The sequence below is a fragment of the Sarcophilus harrisii genome, chromosome 1 (genome assembly GCF_902635505.1).
Source record: "Sarcophilus harrisii chromosome 1, mSarHar1.11, whole genome shotgun sequence".
NCBI classification, from domain to species: domain Eukaryota; kingdom Metazoa; phylum Chordata; class Mammalia; order Dasyuromorphia; family Dasyuridae; genus Sarcophilus; species Sarcophilus harrisii.
Genome location: NC_045426.1, coordinates 126,880,024 through 126,905,704, shown reverse-complemented (window position 1 = coordinate 126,905,704; position 25,681 = coordinate 126,880,024). Strand labels below are relative to the sequence as shown.

The 25,681-nt window shown below is 36.0% G+C and overlaps 1 protein-coding gene across 1 annotated transcript; it reads left to right on the top strand.

Annotated features, from left to right (window-relative positions):
- Positions 1–5,090: 5,090 nt before the first annotated feature.
- On the top strand, positions 5,091–25,142 carry CAPSL (calcyphosine like). Its single transcript, XM_023496133.2, has 4 exons — positions 5,091–5,306; positions 12,125–12,302; positions 12,569–12,778; positions 24,631–25,142. Exons 1-4 carry the CDS (start codon positions 5,170–5,172, stop codon positions 24,730–24,732), a joined length of 627 nt encoding a protein of 208 aa, XP_023351901.2. The 5' UTR covers positions 5,091–5,169; the 3' UTR covers positions 24,733–25,142.
- The last annotated feature ends 539 nt before the right edge of the window (positions 25,143–25,681 follow it).

Below are 25,681 nucleotides of genomic sequence, written 5' to 3'. Positions count from 1 at the left end.
CCATTTAAAAGTGTCTGCTCTAGGTTCTCAAATTCTTTTTCTCAGTATCTTTACAGTATTAACAATTATTGAGAATATGTCCAAAGAGTTTTTGTTTATATGGGTTACAAAATAGATATTTATCATAAATAGAAAAAAAAAACTAATTTTGAATTTTTAGACCCTCTGAAAGGATTTCAGAGACCCTCTAGGATTCGCTGCACCACGCTTTGAGAACCACTATTCTAGATACTATGTGGGGTGCTGCAGAACTGAAGAAAAATAGTCAAGTTTTACCCTCTGTTGGGGGAAACAATGTGCATATATGTATACAAATATTACAAAACAGATAAAAGGGAAATAGGTAATTTAGAGGGAGAGGTATGGCTGGAGCTGATCTTTGAAGAGAGCTAAGGATGCTAGAAGGGGTCAGTGAAGAGGGAAGGCATTCTTAGTTTGGCAAAGGCATAGGAGATGAAATTTGAAATGAATAGGGGCCAGCTGCTGTTACCATTCCATTTTAGAGATGGGAACACTGAAGCAACCAAAATATTTAAATGACTTACTAGAATGTCTAAATGGACTTCAGGCTTACTGGATCCAATCACTGCTTTAAAGGAAAGAAAAGAAAATAAATTAATTTTTAAAATTTATTTAATATTTCCCCCAGTTACATTTAAAACATTTTAAAGATTTTTTAAAAAACTTTTGAGTTCTAAGTTTCTTCCCTTATCCCCACCCCCAGTTAAGAAACCACATGTGAAATTATGCAAAACATTTCCATAAAAGTCATGTTGTGAAAGAAAACAGATTTCCCAAGAAAAGTTTTTAAGGGGGGGGAGAGAGAGAGAGAGAGAAGGGGAGAGAGAGAGAGAGAGAGAGGGAGAGAGAGAGAGAGAGAGAGAGAGAGAGAGAGAGAGAGAGAGAGAGAGAGAAACACATACAAAGAATGCTTTAATCAGTATTCAGACGCAAGCTTTGGAGATAGATAGGATTTTTCATCATAAGCCCTTCAGAGTAGTTGTGGATCATTGTATTGAGAATAGCAAAGTAATTAAGAACTGGTCATCCCAGAACATTGCTATTATTTTATATACAGGGCATTTCCCTTTGCTTGAGTTCATGGAGGACTTTCCAGTTTTTGTTTTATGAGAGCATTCTGCTGATTTCCCACAGAGCAATAATCTATCACAAAAACCATAATTTATTTAGCCATTCCCCAACTGATGGGCATCCCCCTCAATTTCTAATTTTTTTGCCCCAAGAAGAGAGCTACAATACATATTTTTGTATATATAAGTAATTTTTCTTTTATTTTAAAATCTCTTTTGATATTCATGTGATGGTATTTTTGGTCAAAGAATATGTATGAATTTATAGCCCTTTGGGCATAGATCATATCTTTTGATTATTTATCAATTGGGATATGGGTCTTATTTTTTTATAAATTTGATTCAGTTTGCTTTATGTTTGAGAAATGACACCTTATCAGAAAAATTTGCTTCAAAATTCTTTTTACAATTACTATTATTAACTGTATTTCTCCTTCATTTATTCTCTTTCTCCAAGAAAGTAAATTATTGATCAGAACATAGGAATATAACAAAATAAGGAAGAAAGGAAAATTGTAAGTGAAGGCAGTACAAGTTAAGCAAATTAGTTCAATAAGCAAATAAGTGATTCTGTAGGGACAAAGTTCAAGCTGGAGAAATGTTTTGATAAATGACTGTGGGACTAGCTAGGTATGATGCCAGGGAGTATAACTGGAGCCCAACTAGAAGGAAAATTGGGAAGCCTGTTTAGAGTCAAATAAGAAGCAAGATAAGGATGAACTTGTTGAAGCTTTGGTTCTAGGGAGGCTTTTCAGTAGATTCAATAGTTTATAATCTGAAACATTTAAATAATTTTGGTTTCATAAAGGAATGAAAGGGAACCCCCAATAAGATTTTTTTGCCCAAATTGCCCATTCTTTCAGAATAATAGTGTCAAACAAATATTTACATAGAAAACCACAAATTAATATTTTCTTTCTTCTATTGCTTTTTAAATCATTTCGTTAAATAGTTCTCAATTGCATTTTAACCTTGAGACCTTCTTTCCTTCCTTCCTTCCTTCCTTCCTTCCTTCCTTCCTTCCTTCCTTCCTTCCTTCCTTCCTTCCTTCCTTCCTTCCTTCCTTCCTTCCTTCTTTCCTTCCTTCCTTCCTTTCTTGCTTCCTTCCTTCCTTCTTATAAAACCATTTCACATTAGCTAAGCAATCTAGCAAATTAGCTAAGCACTGCAGGATATTTCTTGTGGCTTGGATGTAAAATGACAGTAAGCTTAAATTTCCTTCTGTGATTTCTATTCATAACCGGTAAACTGGTTTGACCCTCAAGGGACAAAATGGACCAGGCTAAATTCCTCTTCTACCCAACTGAATTGAGGACAGCAATCATAGATTCCACTAAATCTTTTTTTTTTTTAAATTTTATTTATTTTTGCCTAAGGTAATTAGTGTTAAGTGACTTGCCCAAGGTCACACAGCTAGTATTGTCTGAGGTCAAATTTGAACTCAGGTTCTTTTGACTTCAGGGCTGGTGTTCTATCTACTATTCCACCTAGCTGCCCCTTAAATATTTTTTTTTTCTTGAGGTTAAATATGCTCATTTCTTTCAGCTGATTCTCATATGACATGAACTTGCCACTTTTCACTATCCTGGTTATTGTGCTTGGGATACTTTCCAGCTCAGTTGTCCTTCCTTAAATGGGACATCCGAACTGAACAGTGCTTTAGATATAATCTGACTACAGCGTAGTACAGAGGCCATCACCTAGTGATGTTTATATAAAGTTTGTAAGACATAATTTATGGGTATTTTAATCACTTTTTATTATTACATGATTTATTTCTTACAAGGATTTGTTTGATTTTTTTCTTTTGGGGAGGAGAAAATTAATTAAAGAATAAAAATTGAATTTAATGTATATACATATATACATACATATATTTGTCTATAAAGCATGTTCTCATAGCAAGGAATCATGCTTCAGGTAGAGTTTAAACTGCATGACTTTGGAGAAGACTTGGAAATCTAGACTTCTGTTATACAATGTATATATGCATACTTATATACATAAAGTATACTTTTGCAGCCATGTTAATTACTTTATTATTAATAAGGTTAACATATCTATTAATAAAAGAGGTCAGTGGCATTCTTAATGGCAAAGACTCCGCATGATAGTGGACTTAAAGTTTATATACCCTTGAAAGAATAGGTCTTCCTTAGGATGACAATCAACTCCAATTGGTTAACAATTAATGAGAAAATGAATATTCCAATAAGAGTTTTGTATGTAGCTTGGATCACCTAAATCTTCATCAAAGGGACTTATCAATTTCTATATTACCTGCCAGACAAAAGGGAAAATCCCTATTTTTCTAGCCCTATCTGAGTACACGCAGTGAACATGCATCCTTCCAATTAGCCCAAACTTAGACTTTCTTTTATTGTCTTTGATTTGATTGTTTAGCTTGGGCAAGTCTTTGAGAAAGATTTCCCACACTGGATGATTTCTGGAAAGTAGAAAGAGGGGAAAATCCTGGTTCTGATTCAATAATTATTAATAGGAGAGAAATAACCATACCTCTCTATCTGCCTAGTCCTAGACACTTTTGAAAAATAATAGGTTCTATGGATAACTTTTTATATCATCTCAAATTATTCTTGTATCTATCACTCTTTTGCTATCAAAGAACCACCCCTTTTAATGAAAATTATTTTTAAATGAAGGAAAAACCTCCCCAAACCTTGACTAATCTATTGAAAAAATTGGGCTTTTTATACAGTGTCTGTAGGTTCCATCTCTGCTAGCAGTGAGAGGCAATATCTTCTCACACCTCTTCTAATTAGCCAAGCTTGTTATTTATACTTTTGAAATATTTAATTTTGATTATTTTTTGGTTGTGTCTTTCCATTTTCATTTCCATAACATTCATCTCTCCCATTTTCCTGATTTCCATGATTTTATTCTTCATCTGTTTATCTAAGTCTTTACGTTTTTTTTTCATGCAGTCTGGTTGTCTCATTCTAATTTGTTTTGTCTGACTTGTGATTTAATGAGTCGGAGGAGGTCTCTGTAAGAAAACTTTCTCTACCAGTGCAGATCAGTAACTGATTTATACTTCATGGTCTTAGAGAATTGCCAGAATTAAATGATTTGTCCAGCTTCACGTAGCTAGTTTGTCTCAGGTCTTGACTCAGAGAAAGCAGATTCTACCCAAGCTGATTCTCTGGTTTCATTAGGACTTGATAAATACAAACCAATCAATAAAGGAAAACCTAGAGGCACAGGTAAGTTCAGTAAAGACTAAACAACTAATTTCAGCAAAGATAAAATCAATAGAGGGCTCTCAATAGTGAGCAAAATAAAAATCATTGGAGAGCTAATCAAGAGAATTCCTATGGGTCTTGTTTATCATCAGGCCTGGCAGAAGAATGCAAAAGTAAAAGCCCAGGTTATGGGCTTCTTCAGCAGAAGAGCAGGGGTCCTCAAACTTTTTAAATAGGGGGCCAGTTCACTGTCCCTCAGACTGTTGGAGGCCGGACTATAGTAAAAACAAAAACTTTGTTTTGTGGGCCTTTAAATAAAGAAACTTCATAGCCCTGGGTGAGGGGGATAAATGTCCTCAGCTGCCGCATCTGGCCTGTGGGCCGTAGTCTTTGGAAGAGCAAGAATTAAGGCAAATGAGTCAGAGAGGCAGGTGATAGGTACACAGGCCCCATAGATATTCCCTCCCCCCAGAGTAAGAAAATTATGATTTTTGAAATATATGACCCAATAAAACCTAGTAGAAATTGGCTGAATATTTTAAAACTACTGAGTATTGTTCACCTCTAAAACCAACTATACCTGGAAATGGATAAATAAGTAATACATATTCCAGACATATTGTCCCTACTCCATAAATATTAATAGAACTGGATCGAATTGAATGTGGGAAATTCTAGAAAGTGAGCCAATTCTTGAGAAGTTATGACAAAGCAAGCAATGAATAGGGAATATAAATTCTTGCAGATAAAGGATAGACTGCATAACTGATTTTTTCTAATGTATAGTGATCTGTGACCAGAGTTCTAGGCCCAGACTTCTCCTCAAGCAGAGCTCCTCAGGAAAGATTTGGTGACTTGTGAAAATCTTCCTTCAGATGTCTGGGACTGCAAGGCATGACCGGGAGATGGCAACCCAGGCCAAGAAAAGGCTTGCTACAGCCACGGACCCCATGGAAAAACTTCGGCTCCAGTGCTTAGCCAGGGGGTCAGCTGGCATCAAGGGTCTTGGCAGGTAAGAAGGAAGGAACCAATGACAGTGTCGTATGTTGGTTAGAGCAGAGTTTAAAACTGTTTCCGTTCACGGCCCCTTTTCTCCCAAGAAATTTTTACACAATTCTGGGTATATAGGTGTATAAAATATGCATACAAATCAAACATTTACTGATAATAATTCATAATTTTTACTGATAATGAATCATAACTTTGTTACCCCCAAAATCCCAAATGGGACTGCGACCCCTAGACCTACAGTTTAAGAAGCTTTTGACTATAGCACTAGACTAATGCTGGGGACAAATCCTGACTTTGCCAATAATTCAGCAATTATTCAGCAATGTGATCTCGTATCAATCATTTTGAACTCTACACTGAGAAGCAATACGACTTCAGAAAAACTGTGTAATCTCTAAGATTTGGTTTTTTATCTACAAAATGGGAATAATTGTGTTTTTAGTACCTATCTCAATCCAACACACCTCAACTCAAGCACTATTAAAGTGTTTGCTATGTGCAAGACAATCTTGAGAGAAGCTGGAGATACCAAGAAAGAGCTAATCTCGAATGATCCTATTCTTGTGGGATAAAACAGTGTCATAAGGGAAAAGGACATACAAATGAATAGCTAGGATACAGGACACACAATGTACTGGCATTTTATTACATTCTGAGGATGTGAAGAGAAGGCCTAGAAAGTCCTTACCCCATATGAATGTTATGGAATATTATTGTTCTGTAAGAAATGACCAGCAGGATGAATATAGAGAGGATTGGAGAGACTTACATGAACTGATGCTGAGTGAAATGAGCAGAACCAGGAGATCATTATATACCTCAACAACAATACTGTATGATTATGTATTCTGATGGAAGTGTATTTCTTCGACAAAGAGAAGATCTAACTCAGTTTCAACTGATCAGTGATGGACAGAAGCAGCTACACTCAAAGAAAGAATACTGGGAAATGAATGTAAACTGTTCGCATTTTTGTTTTTCTTCTTGGGTTATTTATACCTTCTGAATCCAATTCTCCCTGTGCAACAAGAGAACTGTTTGGTTCTGCACACATATATTGTATCTAGGATATACTGCGACATATTCAACATATATAGGACTGCTTGCCATCTAGGGGAGGGGGTGGAGGGAGAGAGGGGAAAAATCGGAACAGAAGTGAGTGCAAGGGATAATGTTGTAAAAAATTACCCTGGCATGGGTTGTCAATAAAAAGTTATAATTATTTAAAAAAAAACCTTAGCTTAAAAAAAGAAGTCCTTACCCTGAAGGAGCTTATTTGCTACCTCAGGCAGATGCTGAAAAGAAAGTTCTTTGTGATATTTTCATGAAAATGAAATAATGGAAAGAGCATTGTCTTTTAGGGCCAGAAGACTTGAATTAAAAAAACCTGGCTCTGTTGTTTCCTTATATGTGTGATCTTGTGCTGAATCTTGATTTCCTTAAATGTAAAATGAGGTGATATACATCATAGTCTTTAATACTTCTAAGTCTATGATTTTATGAAAACTTAAAAGCTAATTAAATCTGAGTCATCACTCTTATTTTTGTCTTTTATCATCAGGTAAGGATGTTGGGCTAGATTATTTCAGATTATTTGTACCTTTTTGATTCATAGTATCCAAAGTAGATTCTTTGCCATACTGAGAAATGAATATCACAATCTCCCTAAGTGACAGTTTTATTCTTTCCATCCCTTCCCTTTCTCCTACTCTCTTAAATCATGCCAAAAAAGCTCAAAACTCCTATCTAGGCTGAGTTTCTTCCTTTGCTTCCTCTTTGACTGTGAAAGGTAGTGAGTTTTTGAAGGGCCAATGGTCCCTTTCTTCCTCCATTTGTATATAAATCATCTTATATTCTCTTTACATTGTTCCGATGTATTTACCTTTAATTCGATCAATCAATTGACAATAAGCATGAATTTGCTAAGCATCTATCTTCCACATGCCAAGTACTATGCCAGGTGCTGGGAAAACAAAAGACAAAAAGAGAGAAAAAGAAAAAAACAATCCTTTCTCCACAGCAGTTCATGTTCTATCAACACATTAGGGCAAAAGTAGATATTGTTTGTTCCCTTGGCAACTACATAACGTTGACACCAAGAACAGACAGTCTTAGATACCTGAGAAACTTCTTGGAACACTGAGGCATTCCCTGCTGGGTCTGACAGCTACTATCACTGAAGGGACCTGTTCTTGCTTTAGAGGGAATTGGACCATTGCCTGCATATTAGGCCAGTCTACCATGTGTGCCCCTGTGTGTTCAGAACACAGCCCAGCATATAAAAATCAAGGGAAAGATTTTATTTTATTTTTAATTAAAGCTTTGTATTTTCAAAACATATGCATGGGTAATTTTTCAACATGAATCCTTGCAAAACCTTGTGTTTCAATTTTCCTTCCCCTTCGCTCACCTCCTCCCCTAGTTGGCAAGTAATCCAATGTATGTTAAACATGGAATATATGTTAAGTCCAATATATATACAATTATCTTGCTGCACAAGAAAAATCAAATCAAACTGGAAAAATGAGAAAAAATAAAATGCAAGCCAACAACAACAAAAAGAGTGAGAATATTATGTTGTAGTCCACACAGCTCCCACAGGCCTCTCTCTGGGTGTAGATGGCTCTCTTCATCATTGAAAAATTGGAACTGGTTTGAATCATTTCATTGTTGAGAAGAGTCAAGTCCCTCAGAATTGATCATTATATAATATTGATGTTGTCATGTAAAATGATCTCCTAGCTGTACTCCTTTCACTCAGCATTAGTTCATGTAAGTCTCTCTGAAATCCTCCTGCTGATCATTTCTTATAAAATAATATTACATCACATTCATATACCATAACTTATTCAGCAATTCCCCAACTGATGGGCATCCTCTCAGTTTCCAGTTTCTTGCCACTATAAAAAGGGCTGCCACAAACATTTCTGCACATGTGGGTCCCTTTAAGGGAAAGATTTTATGCAAAGCAGGTATGTGAGGGTGGCTCGGGTTCAGGGAGAATAACAAATAGGGCTTTGCAGGTCAGAAAGGGGAAAGACGTTGGTTCCCCAGTCTTCCCATGGGGTTGGTGCCCCAGGGATTGAGACTCATAGTGGGAGTTTGCAGGTGACACAGCCCTTGTGAATCTGCAGATGAAGTCTGGGCATCCTGCTGTGTGAAGATAAAAGCCTGAGACAGGACCAGGTGCTTTTAATACTGCTACAGCAGCCCCACAGTCACTGATGTCACTTTGGCCACATCCATCTGGAGGTAACCCTTCCATCTCTGGTGGAAATATAGCTCATCTTTGCTCACCGACAAGTCAGCCTCTTCGTAGAGCTGGATGAGTTGTACCCAGATTGTATGCTGGTGGTGTTATCTCCAATCTAAAACACTGAGGCAGAACTCAGCTTCTTTGAGCACAGGAACTACTACTTTTATCTCAATTTTATGCCCACTTTGATGCCTCAAATAACTCACATTTATAAGGTTTTCTGTGGTTTGTAAAGCTACTTCACGTGAGCCTCCCCTAGAGGCTGTGAAATAGGTGCTATTTTATAGATGAAAAAAACTAACTTCCAGAGACATTGGGCCTTCCCCAGTGTCACACAGCGAATATATTCCCAAGGCAGGATTTGAACCTCCGTCCTGACTCCAAATATGGCACACTATACATCCTGGTGCACAGTATGGTTTTGTTTTGTTTTATTTTTGAGGCAATAGGGGATTAAGTAACTTGCCTAGAATCATGCAGCTCTTAAGTGTCAAGTGTCTGAGTCTGGTTTTGAACTCTGATCCTCTGACTCTAGGACCACTGTGCCACCTCACTGTCTCCACAATATTTTTTTAATCCAAATATTGAACTTCAATTAAGAGGGAACTGGGGTTTTTAATAGAGGTGCTTGCTAACTCATTTGTGCTTCTGAGTGTGTCTTCTCAGAATTTGAATTTTTCCTAGATGCTTGTAATATTTATTTTCACTTTTTCCCCTCAAAACATTTTGTTTTTCCAAATATAGATAAAGACAATTTCAACATTAATTTTTGTAAGATTTTGTATTTCAAATTATTTTCCCTCCTTTCCTTGCCTCCCCCTGCCACAAGACAGCAATCAATCTTATATAGGTTAAATATGTGCAGTCCTTTTAAACAAATTTTCATATTTGTCATGCGCAAAAAAAAAAATGAGAAAGAAAAAGCAAACAAAAAAAGGTGAAATACTAAGATTCTAACCATATTCAGTCTCCATAATTCTCTCTCTGAATGTGGATGGCATTTTATATCCCAAGTATATTTGAATTTTTTTGAATCACCACATTGCTGAGAAGAGCCAGATCCCTCATTGTTAATCATCACATAATCTTGCTGTAACTTTGTACAATATCCTCCAGGTTCTGCTTATTCTAGCATCAGTTCATGTAAGTCTTTGTAGGCTTTTCTGAAATCATCCTGCTCACAATTTCTTATAGTACAATAATATTCCATTTCATTCATATATCACAACTTATTCAGCAATTCCCCAATTGCTAGGCATCCACCCAATTTCCAATTCCTTGTCACTACAAAAAAGACTGCTACAGACATTTTTGCACATAACTCCACAATATATTCTTAATAAATGCCTATTTAACTTGACTGGATATACCTTAATTCTCTGTTCCTAGAGGGAATTGGTTAGGTTCACTCTCTGATGAATGCTCTATCCAAACCTTTCGCTTTTCATTTTCTATTAATGTGACCTTTGGGGTCCCTTCCAGCCATAAATGCTATGATGCTGAGAGATACAAAAGATGTAAAGATCTTTCATTGTTCCTTGTAATAACAGAGGAAAAAAATGATGTCTGTCAGGGACCCTTTAGTGTGGGGGTCACATGGCAAAGGACCTGGAGGGTCAGCCATGGAGTTGGGAAGACCTGGCTTTAATTTCTGCTTCTGAGACACTATTTCTATATAGCCATCTAGAAATCATTGAACTTTCCAGCATCCCCAAGCAGTTCTCTTAACTTAACTTGTCCAATGAGTTGCTGATCTAAGTTTGGGAATGGATTTTCACACTGAGAACATTCTTGCATTATAGGAAGGAAGAGTCAACATTCTTTTAGAGATAGAAAATTATGAGTTAATTGTTTCCTCTTCTTCAAAACTAATTGACTTGGGTAGCTAAATGTCAGCCAGAGAATATTTATCAAGAAGTAAAAAATCCCTCTCAATTCAACCTGCATTTATTAATCTTTGGTAATATTTCCAAACTCATCCCACCACTGGACATATTTAATTTTTTGGAAACATCGAGTCTAAATTTGACTCTCTGCAACTAATACTCTTTGCTTCTAGGGCTGTACTTTACAAAAGGACAAAACAAATTCAGCCATGCTGGCCTTTGTGTTTGACCTTACACATGACATTTCTTATCTTCATGTTCTTGCATACACACATGAAATGTACTCCTTCCTTAGTTTTGTTTCTTAGAATTTTTAGCTTCCCCCAAAGTTTGACTCAATTTCCTATTGTACATGAATGTTCCTGCCAGATGTAAGCACCTTTTCCCTAAAATTAATATGTACTTGTTCCTTGTGCTTCTTATATTTCTGTATCTATGTATATGTTCTTTATTTTTCAGTTCCTGAAGGAAAAGGTGTTTTAATCTTTGCCTCTCTGATAACTGACAGAACTCCTGAGACATGCTGAGTCTGATAAATGCCCTCTTTGATTTGTAGACTACTGAAAGTCATCACTTTTTTGTGTAACAGCTCTTTAAATAGTGGAGACAGCTATCACATCCCCTTAAGTTTTCTCATTCCCCAATTTTCCCAGGTAGGGAAGTCTGGCCATGATAACTCGAAAGGCTACCAAACTCTTTTCAGCTTTATACTAACAGGGAAGACTTGAAGTTGTGGCTCATTTTCATAGTTTGGTTTTCATTTGAAGTCAGCTTTTTCCCCCCTTATAATAGAACTCTTCACCTAGGAATGGATTTACTCTCTTTGAATGGGAAAAAAAATGTTCTTGCTGTTCAGTGTCCTATTAAGGAAAATGAATATCTGCAGAGAGGCATTGTGGGAGGTGGAGAGCATACTGGATGGATAATTGATGGACTTGGGTTTGCTTCCTGGCTACCTCTTATTCAGGGGTCCTCAAACTATGGCCCACAAGCCAGATACGGCAGCTGAGGATGTTCATCCCCCTCACCCAGGGCTATGAAGTTTCTTTATTTAAAGGCCCATAAAACAAAGTCTGTGTTTTTTATTATAGTCTGGCTGTCCAACAGTCTGAGGGACAGTGAACTGGCCCCCTATTTAAAAAGTTTGAGGACCCCTATGACTTATCAGCTCCTGTAACCTCAGGCAAGTTACTAAACGACTCTTCACCTCAATTCTCTCATTTTTGAGGGGACTGGACTAGGTGATCTCTAATGTCCTGACAACTCTAACCCAGGATTCTAGAATCATCAAGGACTCAATATGTGCATGATTTGATTTCCTGCCTGTGGATGGTAGTATTGCTGCATTCTCCCAAATGGAAGAGAGCCAGTCACTATGTCTTTTAACTCATCTTAGAGAGAGAACTTCTAGACAGCCCTTATGTGCTTAATTTTAAGTTCCATTTCCGTCTTTAAAAAAGTTTAGAAATATTATCTTGGTTTGGTTGCCATAATACTAGTGGCTCCTTTTGAGTTTAGCAAAGCACTTTGTATGCATGCATTATCTCCTTTCTGAGGTGTCATATTTTTGTGATGAAAAACCTTGACAATTGATTTGTCTTTTTTCCTTTGTACTCCCACACCTATTTTGCTCTTAGTGGCTGTGTGTATACATTTGTACGTCTGTGTTTTCTTCAGAGTATTTCGAATCATGGATGATGATAACAGCCGAACCATTGACTTCAAAGAGTTCATGAAAGGGTTAAATGATTATGCTGTTGTGTTGGAAAAAGAAGAAGCACAAGAGCTCTTCAATCGATTTGATAAAAACAGAAATGGGAAAATAGATTTTAATGAATTTCTTCTCACATTAAGGGTAAGTTTCAGAGCACTACATCTGTGCTTGGTTTTCCAATTGTTTCCTCTCTAGTTTGGTTTTTATCTTTGGTACCTGTACAATGAAGGACACTGGGGGACAAGAAAGGAGAATGCTATCAGGGAATTTCTAAGATTTAACATTATTTGGACCACTTGTAGATATGCAGTTATTTTTTGAGTCCTAGAGACAATAAATAAGCTTATCAAGGTCAGTAGGGCATTGCTTTTCTATTAGGTTTGTAAATTTTTTTTCTCTTTCTGTAGCCTCCAATGTCCAGAGCCAGGAAGGAAGTCATCATGCAGGCTTTTCGGAAGTTAGACAAGACAGGCGATGGTATCATAACAATTGAGGATTTACGTGGAGTGTACAATGTAAAACACCATCCAAAGTATCAGAATGGAGAATGGACAGAAGAACAAATTTTCAGAAAATTTCTGGATAACTTTGATTCACCCTATGACAAAGATGGATTGGTAAGTGAAAAGGCTTAAGCTAGGTGGAGCTTGGCTAATTCAATTTTAATTGTTTAATGTGAAAAGAGACTAGTGAGTTCAGAATAAAACACATTTTCCATCATATCTGGCTTGAATAGAAAGAAAGAAAGCAAGGAAGTTCTTTACCCAAGTTTTAAAATGTTAACAAACACTGAAATACTAAAAGTAAAGCAGCCAGTTAAGTTGTCAGTGTAGCCTCTCAGTTATCTGATCTCCATGCATAGTGGAGAATGCGCTGCTTTGTTTAATTATACATTAGTCTGGTTAAGAAAAAGTTACCATTTGCCTCATCTGTAGGTGATTAATTTCTCAAGAATTAGAAGGCAATAAAATGTACTTAACCCTGAAGACACTTTCCTGACAATGCTTTAATCTCAACAAGATCTAACCTTTCTGAGCATGATTTTGAAGGCATTTCAAGATCTTTTTTAGCCATTGGTTCCACCAATAGTATCAATTTTCCTATTGACAGCTCAGTTTAACTTTTGAAGTATACTGATAAAAATGTAGCATGATAAATTCTTTACTTTTGTAGTAGCTGAAGGTACCAGAAGTAAACATTTTAATATTCAAGATTTGTAGGCTTTTAAGTAAGCCTTTCTCTAAACTTTGGAATTGTTCCCTGAAAAGTCTCATGTAAATTAAACTTTTCTGAATGTACCATGTTTTAATGATACCAGGAAAACTTATCATATGAAGGAATCCTCCACTGAATCCTTTGTAAAGTAAATTATCAACCGCTATTTTATTTTATTTTTTACATTGGGTTCTTTTAGAGTGAGACATTTCTTTATGGAATAGTCACCAAAGTATTTTGAAGCTTGAGAAATAATAATACAAAGGCAGATGAAGGACAGATGGTAGAGGACAATAGGGTAAAGATATTTTGGAAAACTAAGCGAAAAGAGTGCTGAGTACAATAATTAAACCACAGGGGAAACCAAACTATTAGCAGGTGGAAGTTGACCTTTTAAGAAGTAGTATGCAAATTGGTTATTATATAAATGAGCCATTAGTGAAACTAAGAGCTCAGATAATAGTGCTTTCAAATTTACTGGATTCTATCAGGTACATTAAAGATGACAAAGTCACTGACAAATGTTGAATTCTGAGATATCTAACCAAATTTTTCTCTATTTCTCTAGTTATTGTTGGATTTCTTGGAGAATCTGTTCTGTGGATTATTCAGATCCATTTTTGTGTTCTTCCTATTTTAGGTGTTTCTCTCTCTTATCTCTCTTCCTCTCCTTCCTTTTTTACCTTAACACTAATATTAGAAAGAAATAAAGATGACATTCCAAGCAACTCGTATTACTTAGTAGCTGTAGAGATTTAAAACATCACAAAAATGAAGTAGAAGAGCAAGTTGAAATTATGGATTGTAGAGTTTTAAAAATTCCTCTGTGAATTTCAAGGGTCCCTACCATCCTTAGTCCTTAAAGTATAATTGAGGATTGACTAAAAATGTGAATTTCTTAGATAATCATTCTTTCAGCATATATAAATGGTGGTATTCTGTAGGTTGAATTCATGGGTAAAATCATCAAAAAGCCAAGAAAATCAGTTAGATAATTGTTTGGAATTTGATGACTAAATCAACTGAAATACCACTAAATCAACTACTTAGATATTTAAACTAATTATATCTATATTTTTAGCCTGAAAGGTTTATAAAATAAGATAGACATCAATTTTCCTTCCACTCCTTTTTTCAAAAAGCAAAATAATTTGAACTCCAAACTGAGATGAAGGATCTCATTGGCTTAATAAAACTGCGCATAAACATACACATAACATTGGAAAACAAGCAAACAACCAGAAGCCAGTTTTGTCTTCTCTTGCTCTTTAAACTATGAAACATTTGTCTCTTATAAAAGCAGATAATAAAAGATCATTAAACTAGAATTTTGTCTCAGCACTTAGAACTAAACTCCAGTCTTTCAAAGACAGAAAATCACTTTGCTGTGCTTAGCCTACCATAGCAACAGCTCATTCAATTTCAGTTATGTTGCAGAATGACAATCTTAACCATAGTTAAGAAAACAAATTAGTTGTGTTTTGAATATCAGTCTCATATATCTTCAACAGCTCTTGATCTTAAAGCAAGATGGTATTGATGGTGTGCCACTTTTAAAAAAATCTAAATTGGCCTAGAAATTGTCAAGCCTTCTTTCTTTCTTTTTTTTTAAATAATCACTTTATTTTTAAAATAGTTTTCAACTATTCAAAGTTAGTTTTCAACATTCATCCTTGTAAAACTTTGTATTCTAAATTCTTTTCCCTCCCTTTCTCCTTCCCCCCTCCTCTAGACAGCAAGTAATCCAATAGAGGTTAAACATGTGTAGTTCTTCTAAACATAGTTTCACATTTATCATGCTGCACAAGAAAAATCAGATCAAAAAGGAAAAAAAAGAAAAAAGCAAGCAAACAGCAATAAAAAAGGAGAAAATACTATGTTGTGATATACAGTCAGTCCCCATAGTCTTCTCTCTGGATGCAGATGGCTCTCCATCACAAGTCTGTTGGAATTGGCCTGAATCGCCCCATTGTCAAAAAGACCCTCAGAACTGATCATCACATAATCTTCTTGTTACTGTGTACAATATTCTCCAAAACCTTCTTTTTTCACTCTTTGTGTCCTTCTCTCATCCCCAACTTATTTTTCCTTCAAAAGACACATTCCCTTTTAAAAGTGTTTTTCTCTCATACTGTTTACTGTCCATTACAGGATTCTCTTATTTCAGGTCTATTTCTTAACTGCTTTAACTTGACAGTCTTTTAGATTCCAGTTTTTCTTCTTCTACATCCAGGCAATGCAGCATCGAGACATGAAGATTTCTCTTTCTGTTTTAAACTTTGCCACTGCAGGTTACACTGGAGGTTTATGAACTACTATGCAGGAGTGAGTGCATCAATAGATACTGATATCTATTTCATCATCATGATGACAATCGCATGGACACTCTAAATGTATGGCGTGGGGAACCAGGGTTTTCTTTCCAGCTACATTCTTCCAAGTGATTAACATATGCTGACTGATATGATCATATTTGCTTCCATTTTCATCTGCATGTCACAAAGCAGTATGTTGTTATAGCAAGAGAAAAGAAAAAATCAGAAATCCAGTAATAAAAACTTTTAGGCTGGAATATTTGCCATAAACCCTTTCCCTACTCTTCCCATATTCTAGATGGAAAAGTGGTCTGGTTTTAGTTGCTGTAAATCTTCAATTGGTTTGTTCTAAAAAGTTATGCTTTTCCTTTGCAATAGAAGGAGAAAATGTAGTCCAGTTTTTTTTTTTTTTAGAAAAATCTTTATTTTATTTTTTGCTATTGTAATAAGTCTTTTGTTCTAGTGGATCTCTTTGGAATGCTGACTTCTTGAAGGCAGAAGGCAGGAGATGGTTATTTTTTTAACCTTTCTTTGTATATTCAGTTCTTAGCACGAATCCTCACATATAATAAGTTTTCAATAAATGCTCATTGATGGATTGTGTGATCCCAAATACCAGAAAACAGATTTTAGGGGAAGGAACAGGTATAATGAGGAGACTATGGTTCTGGAAGCAAAGGACCCTGACTTCCAATCCTACCACTATTGCTCATTCTATCTTTATGATTTAGGGAAAATCAATTAATCCTTCCCAGAAACTGTTTTTACATAAAATGATGGAGTTGGACAAGATAGATGATTCTTGAGGTTCCTTCCTACTCTAGATCTGTAAAAATGAGCAACACTTTCGTGAAATAAATCATTACAGTAGTAAGTTTTTTGAAATTTGCTTGTGTAATGATGATTAGTTGAGACATCTTGCCTTTTGTCAAGAAAGGAAGTTCAAAAGAAACCCCACATCTTCTCCGGCCTGAAGCCTCCCAATTGTTAGCACCCATTGGTGTAGTATTTCTCGGTTCCTGGCTTCTAGATGCTATTTTCTAGTGCTGAATGGGCCTTGTCCTCCACTCTGTGGGTGCTTATTTAGCCAGAGAGTGATTCATCACCAGGACTAGGTGGTGGATATGATACTTGTCTTCCCCAGTTGTGTTTTGTTTCCTGTTTTACAGGAGGTTGGGGAGTCACTATCAGATCTCAGTTAACCAATGCTTGGGGTGCTGGGAGGTATATCTCATCAGATTCAATAACCTCCTTTCTTTCCATTTAAATTCTAGGTTCCACAAGTCAAAATCCAGAGGAGGCCACCTTGCCCTCTGTAAATATTTACATTTCTTACTCTTCTGAGGGGAACCCTTTCCTTAAAATGACATAATGTAAACTATAAGGCTAACATGAAAATGCATACTATTATCATTATTAGTGGGCAGCTGATTTGGTGCAGTGGTTTCAGTACACAGCCTGGAGTCAGGAAGATTCATCTTCCCAAGTTTAAATCTATCTCAAACCCTTACTAGCTGTGTGACCCTGGGTAAGTTAGGCAACCCCATTTGTCTCATTTTTCTCCTCTGTAAAATGAGCCGGAGAAGAAAATGGTAAACCACTTCAGTATTTTTGCCAATAAAACCCCAAATGGGGTCATGAAGAGTCAGATGTGACTGGAAACAGCTGAGCAACAACAAAAATCATTAGTGATGGTGGTGCTTAAGCTAGCAATACAAAGACAGTATAACATGTAACACTATGGCTTCCAGCAAGCTTTGGAATTCTCTCCTTGTGTTTAGTCTTTATACCTGGTCCATGTAGAAGGGAGAAGAAAATGAATAATCATTTTCAGAACTTACCAGCACTTTTTCTTTTTCTTTTTTTTTTTTATTTAATAGCCTTTAATTTACAGGATATATACATGGGTAACTTTACAGCATTAACAATTGCCAAACCTCTTGTTCCAATTTTTCACCTCTTACCCCCCCCCTCCCCTAAATGGCAGGATGACCAGTAGATGTTAAATATATTAAAATATAACTTAGATACACAATAAGTATACATGACCAAAACATTATTTTGCTGTACAAAAAGAATCAGACTCTGAATTATTGTACAATTAGCTTGTGAAGGAAATCAAAGATGCAGGTGTGCATAAATATAGGGACTGGGAATTCAATGTAATGGTTTTTAGTCATCTCCCAGAGTTCTTTTTCTGGGTATAGCTAGTTCAGTTCATTACTGCTCCATTAGAAATGATTTGGTTGATCTCGTTGCTGAGGATGGCCTGATCCATCAGGACTGGTCATCATCTAGTATTGTTGTTGAAGTATATAATGATCTCCTGGTCCTGCTCATTTCACTTAGCATCAGTTCGTGTAAGTCTCTCCAGGCCTTTCTGAAATCATCCTGTTGGTCATTTCTTACAGAACAGTAATATTCCATAATTTTCATATACCACAATTTATTCATCCATTCTCCAACTGATGGACATCCATTCAGTTTCCAGTTTCTAGCCACTACAAAAAGGGCTGCCACAAACATTCGCAGCACTTTTTCTTAATATTTTCTGTTAGATGTTCATATTTTAAAAATCACATTCTTGATTTTAGCCTTGAGGTGTCAGTTTTGAAAATAGAATGTCTAGCAACTTACCTGGCATTGTTATAGGTATTGATCATCTAGGTAAACAATTAAAATGTTAAAAAAAAATACGTGGCTTTAGGAGCCTCAGCCATTCTGCTGTTTTATTATGGTGTCAGACTGCCTGAAAAAGTCCAAGAGCAGCTAGAAGAAAGAATAAAAGCATTTCCCAATTAATGCCGGCATCTCATTCTTCAAAGTACCAATATGTGCCCAGTTGACAGGAAAGGCTGATTGATCTTAAGTATTTGTAAATTGCAGGGGGAGAAATAGACAATTTCTGAGACACCCTGTCCTGGTGCGACTTTACAGACTGAGATCAATAATTTGATTTGATTGCAAAAGAAATGGTCTATCTATGAAGTATAAAGATATGATTTGTTGTTTGAAGTGGAATGCTGGCTGCCACATTTTCTTCTCTTGTTCATAGCCTTAGCTACCTTATGAAGCTATATTAAAATATCAATCAATAAATAAGTAATTTCAGGAGAGTCTTTCTTCAGCTTCACTGATTATGTGATAGTCAATTGATTTGTCAAATTATAGTATAACTGCAGATCATAGGATCACAGTATGGTTATATATTTAGAATTCAGAGATCTCAGAGATCATCTTATCTTACTAGGAATTTATCTGGGGTAGATTTTCTATGAGATAGCTTACTATTTTAACTAGTCTTATTAGTTGGGTGCTAAGTTCAGTTGTATTTATGTTGCTGAAGAATTGCAAGTGCTATCTGTACCCTTTAAATTTAAGTATCCTGAGGCAAACCCCTGACTACCAAGTCCTAGATTGGGTCTTTTTGGATTTTAAATGCCAGAAAAGAGAAAAAATGAACAAAAAGCAAACCATTTGCTAAAAGGGGGATAATAGCTTATAAGAGGCAGGAAAGACATAAGGAGAACAGAATGATTTCTTCTTGAGCACTGCTAGAGCTTTGAACTCCAGGGTAATGCAAACACTAATCAATGTCTGCACAAAGAAAGTCTAAGTTCGAGAAATCAGATTTTGCACCCGATAGGAGGAGATGGGATGGTATTGTCTCCAGGCCACAGAAAAGTTAAGTGATTTGCTTGGAATCACAGAACCAGAGGTGGCACATGAATCCAGCCCTGACTCAGAGGCCATATTTTTGTCCCTTATGTCAGCCATTATGTGTTGGGGTGGGAGGCTTGAAACTAAGTGTTTCAGACTTTCAGGCTAGATCTGTTCTTTTGCATGCAATATTCCATCCTTCCTTAAGATCTGAATGTTAAAACCTTATCCCTTTTAGCTCTGTTAACAGAATGATGATTCATACCAGATATTGATTTCTAGACAATTTCTTTTAAGAGTTGGGTAAATACAGTAGTAAATTGAAAAAAATAAATAATGATTAATAACTCAAAATCCATATTTTCTCCTTTTCACCTCTTGTGTTTCCATTGGAGAACAAAAAGAAAAACAGACTTTTTATAACAAGTATGCATAATTAAAGCAAATTCCCATATTGACTGTGTAGATCATTTTGTACCCCAAGTTTATTAGTTCTCTACCAAGAGGTGGGTTGGAAGCATTTTTTAGAATTGATCCTCTGGATTCATGTTTGATCATTCCATTGTTTGGCGTTCTGAAGTCCAAAATTCTTAATTTTAAAAAATTTTGTAATTTGAAAGAAAAAATAAACACATACATTTTGTTTTCATGTTTCTTATAAAAATGGTCCTTTGAAAGCTGAGGAAAGAAAGGCTTCAGAGGGTTTAAGTGACTTGTCTAAGATTTCACAGGTACTAAGTGCAGATACCAGATTCTGAACCCAAATCCTTTAACATCAGATTCTTTAGAATGCACACACAACCTCAGAGATCATATAATATCTATCTCTTCCTCTCCCAGCTCTAACCTCAAGAGGTGAGGAAACTGTTAGTTTTTGAAAAAAAAATTAATTGGTGTGACTTTTGCTTAATAAAAGTAAGGGAGTGACTTTTAGAAAGTAGAAGCAAAAGAGCATCTTAAGCTAGGAGATGGGAAAGCTGTGAAAGCTGCAGATTATACTTGGCATTCTCAGTGTGGCAATGAGTTGTGGTGAAACAGTTCTTTGGATCAAAGCTGCCTGAGCTTCCTCCTGACTTTATGCACTGACTTTGTCTAAACCCTCTTCTATCCTCCAAATATAATGGGAAGCCTTTTTCAGAGCATAGCACAACCCAATGAGAATGTGAGTAAACAGGTTTTTGAAGCAACTCTCCCTTATGACTACTTGAAAATTACAGTATATTTACTATGAGAAAAATGACCTGGAAATATAGAATTTATCAGTCCTTAAACTCCCTGTTTTTCTCCTTCTTCAATTTTTACTTAAATGGAATTTGGTGGTTTAGTTCTCTGATAGTTGATGAAAAATAACAGTATGAAAATGAACTGACCAAGCAACTGAATTTATAAATCTCTATGGAAAAAAGAACAACGTAAAAAACCCTCAAAAAACCCTCCAAAACAAAACTTTATAGAATTTAGTGGTAAGCCTGGCTGATTCCATTGGGTCTGAACACAAATGCCCAGGTAATTAGTCATCTATATGGACAATAGTCTCAAACCGTGATGACTTAAATCAAGTTTCAAATGAATCTGCCCTTAACATTATCATTTATATTAAACTGAATGCTTGATGTTCATACTTGCATATTAAATGTGGAAAAATCTTGATTTTTTTTTGTTTGAACTTAGTTGAGCTTCTCTTCTATTAGAAATTCTTACTTTACAATACAAGCAATTTGCTAGGGACATGAACTAGACGTTTCAATTTATGTCTCAAAGTAGAATTTGGACCCGCAACTGAGCATAAGTCCTAAGGGAGATTGAAAAATAAAAATAACAGTTTGCATTTATGTAGCATTGTAAGGTTTGTGAAGCACTTTATAAATAATCTCATTTTATCTTCACCTGATGAGGTAGGTACCATCATTACACCCATTTTACAGATGAGGATACTGAAGCAGAGTGAGGTTAATTGCTTGCCCAGGGTGACACAGTTAGTAAGTATTGGTGATTGGATTTGAACTCAGATCTTCCTGGCTCCAGGTCCAGGAAACTATTTACTATGCTAACTACCTAGCTGCTTAAAAAGACACCACATAAACTAGACATGTTTATTAGTGGCTGAAGTTTATAGATACTTTGTGGTTTTCAAAATACCTTATATGCATTATTTCCTTGGTTTCTACAAAGTCCTGTGAATGATTGTTTTGTAGGCATTAGGGTTCTTTCACCTTCTCAACTGAACGACTCCATTCCTGCTTCAGTTATCAGATAACATGGTTATGCTGCACTATCCCAGGGAATTGTACCACTTTTAAGATACAGAACTTGGATTTTCCTCACTGACCATAAACTCCTTTCCTTTCCTTTCCCCTATTCCTTCATTCTCTCCAAATTTAGGTTTTAATTTTATTGTGACTCAAGTCCTTGGATCAATCCCTCTTCTTCTAATTTACCTCCCCCATTTTATCTTCATTTTGCTTCTCACTGAGCTTTAACTCCACAGTCTATTACTTAAATAGTAGTCAGTAGTAGACGTCACTAGTTATCATTCTAGAATGCTTTAGTCTCATATAATTCTCAACTAATTTCCTTTTCTCAGAATTCATCCGTTTTTTCCTCTCCTACTCCTGGACTACTAAATGCTAGCAAAAAGTCATGAAATCGATCTGATTTTACCCATTAGAAACATGTGGGACAATTCTGCTTGGCCAGCCTTGATGAAGGTAGCAAGACATGCATTATCTTCAGGTTTCAGTTAATGTGAGCAGACGATGAAATATAAGGGGAAAAGATAAAAACCAAAGGAAAGCACAAAGGGAGTTTTTCTAATAGAAATAAGGGAAAGAACAGGCAAAGGAAGAGAGTAACTAAGGAAGATAGGAGATGAATCCTTCCCTAGGGGAAGAGTATCCTGTAAGGGATGACAGCACAAATATGCACATAGAAATACTATACATATACTCAGTATATATATATATATATATATTATATATCATATATTTAAGTGACTCTATTTGCGTTTTTCTTGGCAAAGATACTAGAGTGGTTTGCCATTTCCTTCTCTAGCTCATTTTACAGATGTAACTTAACCTCTCTGAAAGTCAGTATGCAATAGGAATAATAATGGCACCATATTTACTCACAGCAAGGTGAGAAGTAAATGAGATTATAAAATTTTTTCTAAGTGCATATAAATGCATGTCTCTGCCATTAAATGTCCTTTTAATGCCCTCATAAAGTACTCTTGTAGCATTTAGTAACATTTTGCTGAAATCATCTTAGAGCTTTTTAGGCTAAGATAGCCTGATATATATTCATATATAATTAAATAGAATATGATCTATACACATAAATGTAGGGATATCAATTGGATCTGTGATTTAGTTGACAGTGGGAGGAAGAGAAGGAAAGAACTATTTATATAACGCTTACTATGAGCTAGGCACTGTGATAAGTACTTCACAAATATTAGTAGTCATTGATCATTGATTTGTAGGGAACTGCTGGTGAGGACATTCTTTTCCCTAAAATTCATGTTGGCATTTTCAAGTCTTCAAGAGTTGCCTAGAAAAGCAACGTCAAATTTATTTGGAAATAGATCCCTGCTGGAAGCATGTTAACTTGTTATTAATGTTCTTCATTCTTTTTTTCCCCCCCAATTGTGTCTGATTCTCTGCAATTCCATTTGGGGTTTTCTTGATGGAGAGACTGGAGTGGTTTCTGGAGCTCATTTTCCAGATGTGAAAACTGAGGCAAAGAGAGTTGGCCACACAGATAGTAAGCATCTGAGGCTGAATTTGGACTCATGAAGATGAACCTTTCTGGTTCCAAGCCCAGTGCCACCAAACTGCCTTATATTGACCTAGCAAGCCACAAATTAACATTAGCTCTCTTGTAGTTTTTTGCTTTATTAAATTTTCTCAATTACATTTTAATCTGGTTATTGGGAACTAAATAAATTGTGTTTTATTTATTGGTATAGCTTGGAACTGAGTATATAATAGGCAGCCAGTGAATGTATGTTGAAGGAATGAATGGACTTCATTTATAATACAACCTGCTATTTTGTGTTCATATTGTTAACATGTGCTTTGCACCTTGATGCTGGCATGTTTCTTCTACTAAAGGACATATAATATGCTCACCTAGTGGTATGAGGAGATAGACCTTTGGTAATTTCTACTGATGATGCAGTTTCTTTATTTTTGTAGCTTCACTTTTTAGTTTAGTTCTCAGATGTGCTTCCCCTTTTTTCCTAACCTATTGTTGTACAAATAGCATGCTTTAAAATGTCATTTCTTTTACTGATAATGGTTTTGCTGATTCTGGATCAGAATTAACATGTTATTTCAGTGGCAATTAAATTACTAGATATTATGTCATTCATTTATATGGATAAAATGCTATTTAAGTTGAATTCTCTCATTACAGTTTTTAAACTTGAGAACTCCTCCCTCCCTCAGCTAAGAATAATAGTTTTGAAAATTTGATGTAAGGCTGAATAACTTCCATTCAGTAAGCTGTGAAAGTTCACAGGAAGCCATTGCATAGAACTTTTAGGACTTCTGAGAATTACTAACAATCTTTTTTGTTATGGCTAAAGGGATGGGATTGAGGTGGGAAGAAGAGAAGAGCTCAGAGATCCCTTATTCCTTTAACTTCAGGTCCTGTTTCAGATAATCCAGATTAATTCACAGACAGCAGCCCCTCCTCGTCTCCCCAGTACCCAAATAGACTCTTCTAGGAAGACTGAAATCAGAATAGCTAGTTCTAACAGCCTACTATCTCCTTTGTGGATGGCCTTCCCCATCTTCTCAACATTTTATGACATAAGACATTGTTTCCTCCTGTTACCCTTGACTAGTTGGGAATTCTCATTTCAGTACACCAATGAGCCTTCCCTACATGAACAAAATGTAGGGTGATTCTCCTCAATGTATTTATCTACTTCCCCATTCTCTAAAAGCTCTGTTCTCTGGAAACTCAAATATTAGCAGGTACAAATGGGTTAAAGTGTTACCTCTCCAAGTTTACTCATGTGCACTTTAACAAGTATTTCCCAGAAACAACATCTTAACTCACATGGGTCTAATATAGAATTGTAGGTACCCTCCACAAAGTGTGGAGATTTATTTATTTATCAGTTGTCCTCTTCATGCACACCATCTGAGTTCTGCTTTTGAGTTAGGCAGGTCAGACCAAGATCCAGGTAGCTTTTAACCCTGAATGCTCTTCGGTGACACCATTCCTTGACTTTATTTCCCGCCTCCTGTTTTCTTCCCTTTCATATGCAGGTTTCCCAAGAGGACTTTTTGGAATATTATGCTGGGGTTAGTGCTTCCATTGACAGTGACGCCTACTTCATTCTTATCATGCGAAAGACCTGGAGATTGTGACTTTTTGGTTCTTGTTTCTATCTGGAATCAAAGACTTTCCACAGGATGATTTTTGAAAGGCTTTCAGTACTATTAATTCTGAGAATGATTATATATACGTGAACCTCTGAATGATTTGCTTTTTCTCTCCTAAACAGCCAGGGACAGTTCATTTCTTTTAAGGAAGTTATGTAAGTGCTATTGTTTCCTCACAAATAACCAAAAAACTTATTCTAAACATCAAGAGAAAAAAGAACAGAGGCATGGATTTGGCTAGTATTCAGATAAAATAACCACATTTTAAGCATCTTTAAAAAATTAAGACAATATCTGTTATCCTACATTTGTTCTCTTTCCCCATCTCTTTAAGTCTAGCCTGGAAGGAATCAGCATGAGCACTGGGGAAAATAAAAAAATGTCTGTTTCATAAATTATTCTCAACTTACTGTGTGTTTCTGAGTGTGTTCTTTGGCAATAGTTTCCAAACAACATGAAGACATACTTCATCCGAGGATTATTAAAAACCAACACCCAAAGCCAACAATTATATTCAAACTTTAAATTCACATACAAGCGCTTTAATGGGGACTTGTACTCTTAACACATGCACTTGGGTGGACCAGGTGAACAAATGTGGTAATAAGAATAGTACCAGGAGGTACTAAATCTTTTAAATGAATTTTCATAATTTCATTCAGTAAGAGATGGAAATAATGTTCTATGTCTGCTCATTAGGCTACAAACATATTCATATTTTTGATGCTGTGTCTGGGGCATTAATCTCTGGGTTCTTTATCCTCTAGTTTCCTTTAACTCAGTACAAGATCAACCTTCTCTATTCCCTCCTTTTTTACAGATGAGAAAACTGAGGTACAGGGAAATTATGTGATTTGTCCAAAGTCATTTATACAGTGTCAGAAGAGGACTCCTCTAATTTCAGAGTCAGAACTCTTTCCACTGTACCCCAACA